Genomic DNA, 13388 nt, shown 5'->3' with positions numbered 1-13388 from the left:
TTTTCTTGTCTAAATTAATTTTATTATATTAAATGTAATTAAGTGGTAATACATGAATTATAATGTAGTTAAAACCACTCGACTCATTCTTGATTTAAAAATAATACAAATGAAGCTTATTCTTCCTCATGTTCTTTCAGCGCATTTAGTTAATTAATGTGTGTGAAAGAAGTGTAATTTGTCAGCATTCTGATCAGCAAGAAATAAACATAATCAAAGTATATGATATAGTATTATATCATAAATTAATAATTCTACTTCAGCAGAAACAATTTAAGATAAATACAAATTACATTTAAATTGTTTTCTGTCTGCAGGACAACTTATCTTAAAAATGCTACAAGTAAGAGATAAATAAAATTCTATCAATATGTTTTCCTTTCAAATATTTCAGTGTATAATTCTGTGAACGCTAAACTCTATTAAAGACAGATTCTACTTATACCTTTATTTCTTCCCTCCCATCAGAAGTTGATAACATAACAAAGGCAGCTCTGAAGAGCTGCAGCAGCATAAAGTGAACTATACAGTGAAAACCTTTACAAAACAACTTCTGCTCTTTGCAACTCTGTATTTGCCCCTATGATATTTGCCTTTGCCTACTAGTCTTTCTGTATCAAAAAAACACAGAATGTCAGGAAAAAATGCTGGGCATTTACATGAGTGCTGAGAAAGGGTGACCCTGTCATAACTCATCACAGGGAGTTGCTGCAACATCACAACGACAACATGTTGAGGGCTGGAAGCTCGTGAGTCACTTCTGTTCTCAGATTTCAGACTGTCTCCAATGGTAGAACTGTTACCAATGGCAGGATCAAAATGTGTGGGGTTTTTTTTCTGATCCTGGAAGGGCAGTAGTAGTTCCTAAAACGTTTTGATACTATTAGCAAAACTTATAAGAATGTTAAGTATTTATTTCAAAAATGACCTAATACAATTGTCTGTAGCTCTGTTAAAAAGCCCTATACAAAGTGTATTTTCAATAAATAATTTATGAAATAGAAAATACTAAAAAAAAAAAGAACAGCATTGGAAATTATTTTTTCCATTTTAAAGAATGAGGAACTGTTCTCTGTCCTTGTTAATTTTCTGTTCTTTTAGGGGAAAAAAAAAAACAAAACAAAAAAACCAAACCTTATTTGGGCCAAATTGGAGATAGTCAAGTTTTCAATCTGAATTGGTTTCCTCCTAGTTAGCTAGTTCTCATTTACAGGGAAGTGTCAGAAGCTAACATTTTCAAAAAAGACAGAACTGCTAGAAAACAATTCTAACTTTTTAAAATTTTAAAAGATGGTCTGTTGCAACTACATTAAAGTAGCTTGGTAGTTGTTCCTAACTTTGTTTTTTATTACCTTTGTTTTCTGAAAGATCAAAATACCTGTGCTTTAAAAGCAAAAGAAATTTCTCCTGTAGTTTTTTTAATATTTATTACATGTAAAACACTTTTTATTTTTATTTTCTTCAGCTCTTAATTTTCAATTTAAAAAGTAAAAAGTATCAGCTAATTTCTTTGGTGTTAATATTTTTGTTAATATATTTGTTAATAGTTTCTTCAGTATTAGCATCAAAACAAATTAAAATATATCAATTTATATTAAAATATATAGGTCTTGATTCACACTATAGGCCCTTTAGAACAATTTTTTATTATACTTCAGATTAAATCTTGCACCTTTGGTTGCTATTTACAAAAATACCAATTGATCTTTTCTTCCTCTGGTACACGTAAGTTAGGAACAAGTGAACAACTCTACCCCGTTTTCCCACAGAAAGCTAATTTAAACTTTTTTTGTTTTATAGATCTGCCAAACAGAATTTCTAGCTCAATTTTCGTTGGCTAAACTGTAAGAGAGTTTAATGCCTTCCACTCTTTCCAACTTTAGCCATGCACCCATACACTTAAAATTTTCACAAAGCAGAATATGAGCTAAGTTAAAGCTTCAATGGTTTGAAGTGTATGCAATGATATCCATGTTTTAAACCCTGCATTTCTACATCCAAGAACACAGAACTTGTGCTGAAGTTCAGTACAAATTGACATTTCCTAAAGTGACGGGTCTGATCTGTCATGAGCTTCTGAAGCCAGTAGCCCAGCAGTGGTGATACTGCTGCAGTACCATGCTCTCTGCCCCAAACAGTGGCAAGGCTGGGAGGACTTTTTTCCCAAAAGGCACACGCACACAAATACAGGACATATATACATGTGTATACTCACAACCAGCCACATAGACAGGAAACATTGCACTTGCACAAAATAAGGGGCACCAACAGCCACATCTTATTCCCTTCTCTGGCCAATCAGGATTAAAGTCAGTTAGAGGAAAATACATATATATATAAGTACATGCATACAATGTGGATCCCCCTGGCACTGGACTCAGTCAGTCATTCTGTTCAGTAGTTGTCAGCAGATCCCACTCTCTCCTGTTGTTGGTATCTGGGCATAAGATTACAAGCAGTTGATATTCAGATCTGAACATATACACAGACAGATGCTCAGACACACGTGCACTCATGCACACACATCATGGATGCACCCACTAACTGTACCCTACATGTACTTCCAAACTCACTTTTCTGACCTTTTAAATCAGGAACTTTGATAAGTCCTGTGAAGAAAATAATAACTCCTCTGGGAATCTGATAGGTTCTTCAAAGTTCCCAGTTTACAATACATTAAGGAAATACATCTTTATTAATTAAATAAAAACTAAACTTGCGATAATTCATGTACGTAGTCAGCTAGAATTTATAATAAAGGATGTATAATGCTTAATTTTACCTCTCAGTTTTTCGTTTTCATGATGCTTAATCTCATAATACCTTAGTAAATAGTTACTTTACATGTCTTCACTCATTACAAAGTTAGATAGGTCACGTAAAGTGGATTTTAAACCTAATTTATTCTGTCATTGGAAGTCTGAAACCAAAGCACCGATCTGGTAATTTTTGAATCAATTCTAATTTTACAGTTTTTGATTTTTTTTTTTAACAGAAAAAAACTATATACATATAAAATGTGCAGGTTGAGCACTCGAACACATTCCCATCATTGAGCAGATAAAATTGCTATAAGCTACTACTTTAAATCATGAGCAGTTTTATTTACATTCTCCGTATAAAGCTGGTCCTGGAGTACTGTTCTTATGAAAAAAAATCTTAAGGAATAAGTAAATATGCAGTTCTGAATTTGGATATGCTCTGGAACTGTTATATTAAAGGGTATTGCTGTAAAACATAAATTTGTAAGACTCTCAAATATCTTTTCAACATCAATTCAACTCATTCTTCTTTTATTATTTTCACTTTCTTTTGACACCAGGTTATCAGTGAACACAAATAAGAACAGGTAAATTACCTATTCTGAATTCCCAGTTGGAAGAGGGTCAGATTGGGTAGGACTAACCTGGGAAGTAAATGTGAACATGCTGTCTTTAAACCAGGTAGATGGCAAACTGTGTTATCAAAGCATAGAGCTCAGTCTTTTTTCTACACTCTGCTCAGACGCTTCATATAAGATAACTTCAGAGTGTAGTCAGACTGTTTAAATAGGCTATGGCTCTTTGGCCAAATCATCCAAATTGAAACTTTTTTTTTCCTTAAAGAATATTCAGGAAAGAAAAGACAATTTCGGAGTTGTTACTGTTCATGCAATGACCAGTTCATGGTCTGTAATACTAAGAGATCTGAGGAACTTAACTAAGCAATCTTTGTAGAAACTAGACACAGTGGTCACCTTCTGACTGTTGTGTTATTTTCCAGCTATTGTTCATTACTAGAAGGATTTGGAGTCAAAGAATTACCAACATTACTGCTTTTCTATGCAGTTACGTGTGACTTGAAATGAACTGTGATATTTGGTTGGTTTATTTTCCTTTACTTTCCTTTCCAATGGCCAGAGAAGGGCATTAAAAAGTGACCAGAACTTTTCATGCTGTAACCTTGAGTATTTTATGGTCCAAATATTCATGTTACAAGTATCTACACTACTATCCTCTGAAGTTTTGCAGTCTATATTTCATAATACCTTGCTGTAGCTTTATTGTCTTCAAGAAAGATAACCAGGCTGGTAATTTTGATATGGAAACAATGCGTGTAGGGTGGATTTAGTGTGAGAAAGTTCACCTAATCACAACTGAAACTAACCAGATACAGCCTGCATGAATGGTTAGTGTAATATTTAGCTTGTTTCCATGCTGTGTTCTTCCTGGGAGTACAGTTAAATCCAAATATTTCAGATCTTAGTTTACTTTTGATCTTGAAAATAGGCTTAAAGGCTACACTTAAAATATATAAAAGTTGAATCAACAGTAAAGATATGAATTAGTAGAGATAACCAATTAATGCAGAAACTTGATTAGTAGTGAAAGATAAATTAGACAAATTTAATTCAGGACTTGAATTCTATATACTAATTTTACAGTACTTCCATTTTTTTGAAAATTAACACCATTATCAGATATCCAAGTGATAGGGAAATAAAGCATATTGGAATTTAGGATAAGGGGAAAAATCCTAGGTTACTGAGGTCAGTTCCACAATGCAAAGAATGACAAAAAATAACCTGGAAGGGACAGCACGGAGTTCCCTGGTTTGACCTTAACAATGTTTCCACCTGAAAAGCACTGCTTGCTTTCCTTCTATGATATCTGCAAGTGGAGACAGTGTTTCACTTCAGGAAGAAAGTTTTTTGGAAAAATAATGTGTTCTTAACCAAAAGTCTAATCTCTGAATGATAATTCTATCATCAATGTTTAGTAATGTATCAAAAAGTAGTGACTAATCATATTTCCAAATATAACAGCACAACTAGCAATGCTGATAAATTATAGCAACTCTTAAATTAGAAACAAAATTACAATTTACCTCCTAATAATCTACATTTTTTCGTACCCTCTGCAATCAATGTACTAGCTAGTTCAAATTATCTACATTTTCACTGATACTTAGGTAGACTCATTGGAAATATATGATAATAAATAATCCAGAACACTCCAAATACTGGTGGTTGTGTGATGCCTTCCAAATAAGTTGTCTAAGACAAGAATGAAAAGGAAATTCTTTGAAGGCATGTCTGATATCTGACTCCTCTTGTATTCTGTGCAGGTTGTGCTTGGTATCTTATGTGAGAACCTACCCTTATATTAGAATTCATAAATAAATTCTGCAACAAAGAGGAAAAAGGACTCATATGCTGATTTTTCTGGGACATTACATTCTTATCTGCATTTGCTGTCATTTTGCTGACATAAATATCAACTCTATAGAAATTATTTTTTCTGGTGTTCACAAATACATCATAGATTGTCAATTCATGGTGATTCTGAAGGGTTTTGAATTTGTTTTCTAAACAAAATAAGGCTGAAATGACATAAAAATAAGAAAAAATACATAAAATCATCTTTCTAACACATATGATTGTTCTAATTTATTGATTTATTTGTGTTTGGTACTTTTAAAAATAATTTCTTAAGAAAATAAAAAATATATAAATAAACCTCCATTTAACAGTGTATCCTGTTTTCACAAGACATCTTTCACAATTCAGCTCCTGGAAACCTCATACAGAAAAGAATGCTTTTTCTCCATTTAAATAATTACACTAGAATACATGGAAAGACATGGAACAGAAGAAGAGAATAAAAATATTCAATAGGACCCCTTTTATGTTATTTATGGATTTTTAAAATATATTTTAGGAACTATAATGATTTGATTATGTTTGTTCTTCCTCTCAAACAGAATGTGCCAGTGGTTGTGCAAAGATTAGTGGTGATATTTGGAATTAACACAGAACAAAGCTATAGGTGTGTGGTGGCTGACTTTGGCTGGTTCTCAGACCCTTACCCAGCCATTCTCTCACCCCGTCTTCCCACCAGCATGAGGGGAGAAGAAAAGATTAAAAAGCTTATGGGTAGAGAAAAAGACAGAGAGATCACTTACCTGTTACTGTCATGGGTAAAGGGGGCTCAAATTGAGGAAAATTGATTTAATTTATTGCCAATTAACGCAGTTTTGCGTAGTGAGAACCAAAGACAAATTACCACAACCTTCCCCATCCCCGCTTCTTTACATTTCCCCCGAGGTGCCTCCCCTCGGCTGTGGGCTCAGCCGTGCCCTGCCATGGGCGGGTCGGAGCCGGATGGAACCGGCTGTGCCCAGCACGGGACAGCCCCGGCCCCCCTCACAGACCCCCCTGCAGCCCCCACTGGGGCACCAGCACCCTGCAGTGTGTCAAAGTGCCCGTAAGAAATGAGAAATTTGAGTTTCCCTTTCCTTGTGCAAGCCTAATTAGTCTTCAGATTTTTGTTTTAATGATACCCACTTTCCTCCTTTTAGCGACATGCACAACTGCAACACACACCACAGTAACTGAGCCAGGCACTTTACACATCCTGAAGACCTGACTCACACGGCACATCTTTGCTACGCCTCAGTGTATTTGTACTCCTTATTTTGTTCCTCTCCACAGTAGTAAGGATTAGAAGATGGATGAGAGATAATTGATGTACTCTGTCTTATACTGACATGGCAAAATTCCGAAAAGGTAGTTGAGCAACCTCATCTAGCGGAAGGTGTCCCTGCCCCCGGTAGCGGTAGAGGGCTTGGAACCAGTCAATCTTTAAGGTCAGTCTGACCCAAAACATTTTGTGATTCTATCATAAAACTACTAAAATGACTCTAATACAAACAAAACACTTGAAAATTTCTATCTAGTTTGCATGCGGCTATGAATGTCTTCTTGCTTTCTGGTAGCTCGTCCTACTTCATTTATTGCTTTATTCCATCAATAAAGACATATATTTAAATATTGAATAAGAAATTAGTAAAATTTAACTCTTTGTAAAAAAAACCAGAAGCTCTAACTTCAGGTTTCCTTTTTCAGGGGAATATGGATCATAACACCTCTTGGTTTTAGATACAGAACAACATTTGAAGTACAGGTTTTATGCTAATAGTACACATAATGATGAAGAAAATCAAAACTTATCTTACTTCCTTTGCAGGTTTTTCAGGTCGATACTGTGAAACAGAAATGAATGAGTGTGATTCTGCTCCCTGCTTGAATGGTGCTGTCTGTCAGAATGATGTCAACAGCTATGATTGTTTTTGCCCGGAAGGTAAATTGTTGAAAATAATTTATTTTTATTATCTTTGACAATTTTCGAAACTGTCTGCAGTTTGCAAAACATCTTTTTGACAGTCTTCAAAGCCATTGTTAAAATTTCCTATCTGTGAAAGTTATTAATTCTTTTCCAAAGTCTCATTTACTGTAAGATTTACTGTAAGATTTTCCAAAGTCTCATTTACATCTTACTGTAAGATTTACTCATTTACATCTTACTGAGGCAATATGCCCACCAAAACAACTATGCTCATTAAGAATGGAGACAGATATACTTGGAAGTGGTACCTTTTTTTCAGACAGAACTTTGTGATTGCAGCACAGTCCAAAGGAGTGAAAAAAAGACAAATGAGAAGTACATGAATTCCATGGAAAGTGTAATCAATAAACTTATAAAAAACTATTTCAACTTGAGTTACTTTCTGAGTCTAGCAAGCAAATGACAATGGTCATAGTAATTACTTTAACAGGTTTCCAGTACAAAAATCTATTAAAATTTTCACAGACAAAAATAATGTGATTTTCAGCACCAGTAGTCTGTTTCTTTAAAAATACACAGTGTTCAGTGTTATCAGAACTCTATGAACAAATGAATGATATCAAGAAAAAAGTAGTCATTCTGAAATACTTTCACAAATGGGTTTTCTGAATATTTGTAGGTTTAGATTTATTTTAATTGGATTTTTATTTAAAAAATAAAGCAAATCTGTTACGTTGTTTCTATGTTTTAAACTTTTTTGATTTTAGTCTTCGAATTGTACTATTTTCTAAGTGTATAATCATGGGAGCTGATTTCATAACTTACAATATTTCAGGTATGTGTATATTAATATCAGCTTTCCAGTGGTGATAACTTCAGAAACTCATCACGAAAGATGAAATTGCCACAAATAAGCACAGCCTCTGTAATTAGTTGGCTTAAATTAGAAGCTAAAACAGACATTGGAAGGTAGCTGAAAATTAACCTTGGAAAAGATCATTCTGCTGTTTAGTCTGCCTGGCCAGTTTATAAAAAATAAATCTCAGCATCCACATTGATAATTTTGTGGCTTACTTGTTGTCTGTGAGACATGAGTCTGATTAAACTCCAAATGCAAATAAGAACTCTTATTCTATACATTATTAACGAATTAAGGGTAATTCTAAAGTTTTATGACTTAAGGAACGGTGAAAATTGGTTCCATGGTCAGTTTGAGAAATTATGGGAATACGCCTCGCACTGTGGGTGCCACTAGCTTAGCATTAGTCATGGTCTTCCTGCAGCCGTGGCCCTTGACAGCACTAATGATAGTCATTTTGTAGCATGACCATGAATTAGAATACATTTACAAAAGCATAAAATGTCAGATATTAGAGAGGAGATTCTCTAGCAATCAACTACAAAAAAAACACTGTTGGACTTCTGAGGTTGCTAAAAGTCACTATGACACAAGAAACTGGGGTTGTTTAGTCTAGAGAAAAAGAGGCTCAGGGAGGACCTTGTTGCTCTCTACAGCTACCTGAAAGGAGGTTACAGTGAGGTGGGGGTTGGCCTCTTCTGCCGTGTCTCAAGTGAAAGGATGAGAGGAAATAGCCTCAAGTTGCACTAGGGTAGGTTGGGATCAGATAATCGAAAAAAAATATCACTGAAAGAGTGCTTAGACATTGGAATAAGTTTCACAGGGAGGTGGTGAAATCACCATCTCAGGAAGTATTCAAGAGGCATCTGGATGTGGCACTTGGGGATATTGTTCAGGGGGGATTGTGGTGGTCTTGGGTTGGTAGTTGGACTGGATGATCTAGAAGGTCTCTTCCATCTTGATAATTCTGTGATACTGTGAAATAAATAAAGAAAAAATAGAGAAGTAATTGAGAGCTGATTTTAAGAGAGATTTTAAGAGCTGACTTTTATTTTGGGAACAGATGTCCAAATCCCGGCATCACTTAATCTGCAATGTTCTCAAAATGGCAACAGATACATAAATTCTTGAGTCTCTGCTAAAATAAAAGTTCAAAATAAGTTCAAAATCCTAAATTTTTTAATAATTTTCATTTATTAGCTCCTTTTAAAGTATATTTGGTGGACAAATGCATTTTTCTATTCATGACAGAGCAGAAAAAGCTTTTAGAATGATCTTGCCATAAAACTTCAAGATTATTTTTTACAAGAGTAAACTGAAAACAAGGAACCCAAAGACATGCTTTAGAAAAATAAGGCACAAATATATCTGAATAATCTAAAGCTCTTTTCTGCTTTTTTTTTCAAACCAAGGATTTGAAGGTCTGAACTGTGAAATCAACTTTGATGAGTGCACTTTTGGCTTCTGTAAAAGCAATTCAACTTGTTTAGACCTAGTTGCAGACTACATATGTGCTTGTCCTCCAGGATTCACTGGTAAGATTTATTTTAACCTCAGAAAGATATTAAATAGCTAATCTATTTATTTTCTTTTCTGAAATTAATTGCATTTTGTTCAGTGTTTTAGCATTACTGAATAAAAACTCAACTCCGTTTTCTGTGTGATTGATAATCTGCTTTAATTTCCCTCCCAATATGGTAAAAAATGAAAGCAGTGTATGTTTGCTATTTGATTAGTTAATGGAAGGCAAAACTGTATTTTGCCTAGAAAACAAAGTGTTCAAAAAACACCCAGTCTATGAAACATAGGTGAGCAGGTAGCTATAGCTGATGCTATTTTTCTTCAGAAGTTCTTATCTGAGATATACTTGACTGAGATGAAAAAATGAACACAGTTTTAGTAGGAGGACACTTTGTTCTCTTCAAGGAAGATGCCATCAGATCCTTGTGATAAATAGCTTGTAAATTGCACAATTATTTATGTGTCTAACAAGTTTAAGAAAATATCTCTTGCATCAGGAATAGTCTTCATGGCCTTACTTTCTGCCAGAAGCAGCTAACAGGATCATGGGGAAATCAATAAAACTGTCTCAAAAAATATACCATTTTAACAACTATGTTGGAGGCTGGAACACCTTGACTTTAACTGCTGATTTCAGGGAGGCAAATGGAGCATCATTAATCATAAGTGATAACAGTAAGAGAAGTAGTGGCAGTCTAAGAAATCATACATGGTTAGTAGGTGTTCTAATAAAAAGTTAAACAGATATGTACAAGAGTTCAAAATCTTTGGAGAGGAAAGAAAAAAAAAATTGAAAGGGATCTATTACTTAGAAAAGTTAAAAAATCAATGAAGTATGAGGAGGCAAAATTAGGTTAGAAGTAGAGCATTCAGGTTGATAGTAACACCAGTGACAGTTTAGGAGCACTTCACACATATTTTGTCAATAGTTAAAAATAGGAAGATGGAACATAAGGAATGTAAGATGACACACAGAGATTTACTGTGAAAGTAATAATAGTTGCAATTTCCACAGACATCTGTGAGTTTTCTTGATTCATGCAAACATATTCTAATATTATTCAGCATTACAAAACTGAGATGTGGCCTATTTCCTACAAGATCTTATTCTCCTTTTTACTTTGATAACTCTCTTTGCTGTCACGAGTTTGCATAGTATATGTCTATTTCATATCACTTTTGAAAATAACACAGGGGATTGCAAAGTATTTGTTTATACAAGAGAAGAAGTTTTAATGCAATAATTTTAAAAGAAGGAGCTTTGAAAACTTTGTGCTATACTGCTAGAATCAAAATGGAAAATGTCTAGCTTTTCTGTAGTAAGTTGCTAACAATCAGTTTGAACAAGGATGTGTAAGAAAAGTTGTTCCTTTGAAAATACAGCTACACTACTTTGGGATATGATAGAATCCACATTACAGAGTCAGAACTATAAACTAATGTGTGTGTGTCACCAAGACAGCCTAGGACAGAGTATGTTTTCCTTAGGACAAACTCTAATCCTAAATTCATACTGATGCAAACAGATAGTCAATGACATATCTGTTAATTCCAAGACAAAAGGGATTCAGGATCTATCAATGGTAAAAACAGTTACCAGTAAGTTATAAGTAGACTTTAATGGATACCTTAAGGCTTATATTGAAGTCACAGAAGGTCACATGACTGCATAATGTGCCATTGTGAAACAGCTCTATTTTCTCCTACCTTTCCTGTGTGAGAGACTTCTCATCAAAAATATGCTGTTGATCTCACTTCATATTAGCTTTTTTTTGTTGTTTGTGAGATAGGACAGCTCCCACAAGAAAGCAAATCCAACACTCTACTGACTGGAATTAGAAGTAGGAGCAAGGACCCTCCTGATTACACTGAATATTTTCATCTGTGCTCATGCTGTTCGTATAATTAATTCGCAGTCAGTCATTGTGGATCTCATTAGGTCTGCTCTCTCCAAATCTTCCAGGATCTGCTTCAGTGTCCCTAGAAAGATTCTTCAATGCAAAATACTGCATATTTGAGCTCCTACCTTCTAAGAAAAGCAAACAGTGGTCCGAGAATGGTATAAATGGTGCAAGAGGCTATTGCCATAGTAGCAGTGATATACTCAGCTTGTTAAGGGCAAAAGGAAACACAGTGTATACATAGCAACTGTTTGTTTATCCTCTTATATTTAAGCAAGGTAGAGAAGTGTCATTAACAGCACAGTTAGCTCATTAGAACAGTTAGCTCTGATTACATGGAGGAACAAGTTAGAAAGTTCACCAACAGGTCTACTGTCAATCACACCTTATATTCTTCTGATGAAACTTGATCAAGGAAATGAAATTTGAAAACGTCAAGTAAATGTACACGACTGATTTTTACTTCTCTATTTCTTTTAAACACATTTTTGCTTTCCTAGCATGTTAAAACTCATTTCCAAATAAAGTTAACCTTTAACATCTGAACTGGTTGGACATAAATTGGTCTAGTTGGTTGTTTCTTTTGCTGTTTACTAGCTCTGTGCCTAGCGGCATCAATCCTATTTGGTGTCACATGCCTTGTGCACTACAGCTCTGCTGGAAGGGCAGCTTTGGACAGGAGGGAGACAGTTGCCTGTTTGAATGGCCTTGGCTGTGGTGCGCCGCAGGTAGCGGAGCTTGGTCCTTCCCTGGGAACAGAGCTGGAAAGAGGCAATGCTGTGTGTGTGGCCGGGAGAAGGGCTGGGTGGAGAGAGAAACTCTCCTGCTGAAGGAAAGCCAGCAGAGCAGGAACACCCAAAACAGCTGAGAGAGTCCTGAGAGGACCATGGAGTCTTCTTGCAGCTTCTGCTTCCAAGAGCATTTTTTTGTTGTTAGAAGAATGAGCATTGGAGTACTGGAAGCCTTTGCAACCTGCTGCATGGCATTTCCTTTACTCTTTGCAAGATAGAGAAAAGCAGCTCCTGAGAAAAAAAAAGCAGACACAGAAAAGCAGCTCCTGAGAAAAAAAGAGGAAAATACTTTCTCTCTTCAATCAAAACTTGCTCTCAAGTGCCCTCTCGTGGGAATCTGCATACGCAGGATCACAGTAATTATCCCACAGTAAAGAGCTACTAGACAAATGGAGAGATGTCAGCACTGCGACCTCCTCCCTCACAATGGTTTGTTCAATTTTGCTAATTAGAGGGGTTTTGAGAACCTCTGGCAGTTGAGATAGGTAAAGACAGTCCAGGTCTGTAAACCTGACTAGCCTCAAAAATTAGAAAAAGACTTGCTCAGCATATCCAGATTAGTTAATTCTGGGCATTAACCAAACCTGAAAACAGGTGAAGTAAGGAATTTTAATATTAAACAATAGAACACCTTTAGTCCCTGAAGTAGTAAGATACCTTGAAGCAAACCATCAGTCAGGTGGGATGGTATTGAATTCATGAATGATACAGCAGGAGAAGGCAATTTTATGAGGTGTTGGTTACTGACCGCTTTCTTTATTTGAGTGGATTTTCTCTGGTAATGAAAGACACTGGGTTGAAAGAATTTTGTAAGTCATTGTTCTGGGAGGAGAAGACATGGGTTTTTAATCTTAAATAAATGATGGGATTATATTTTGTTAATTGTAAAGCCTTTATCCATTTTAAATTTTAGAAGAGATTATTAATTAAACAGATTTCAATAGTGTGCCTATGTGTCTGAGTGATCCCTATGCTAGTAAGGTGACATCAGTGCATACTGCATAGAAAAAAAATGTGCTTCCAAAGTGATTTTTACCTTAGCACTTAGCACTGAAGTTTGTTGTAGTTTTTATGCATGAGATTCTTAATCTGACTTCTTCACTTATATCATTGTCCATATGAATTATCTACGTGCAAAATCATCCTTGCTTTAGGTTTACCTGCTTACTATTATAATGAAACAGTATGAATCAACAGTCAGATTCTACCA

The 13388-nt window shown here is 35.2% G+C and overlaps 1 protein-coding gene across 1 annotated transcript in view; it reads left to right on the top strand.

Annotated features, from left to right (window-relative positions):
* The window catches only part of EYS (eyes shut homolog), an 853574-nt gene that overhangs the window by 262116 nt on the left and 578070 nt on the right, over positions 1–13388 (top strand). Inside the window, exons 13-14 of the mRNA XM_027644956.1 lie at positions 7008–7121; positions 9378–9500. Coding sequence (XP_027500757.1) covers positions 7008–7121; positions 9378–9500 — 237 coding nt within the window. The remainder of the gene's footprint in view (positions 1–7007; positions 7122–9377; positions 9501–13388) is intronic.

Source organism: Corapipo altera, unplaced genomic scaffold (genome assembly GCF_003945725.1).
Source record: "Corapipo altera isolate COAL_440 unplaced genomic scaffold, ASM394572v1 2, whole genome shotgun sequence".
NCBI classification, from domain to species: domain Eukaryota; kingdom Metazoa; phylum Chordata; class Aves; order Passeriformes; family Pipridae; genus Corapipo; species Corapipo altera.
This window is presented reverse-complemented; position numbering and strand designations above follow the sequence as displayed.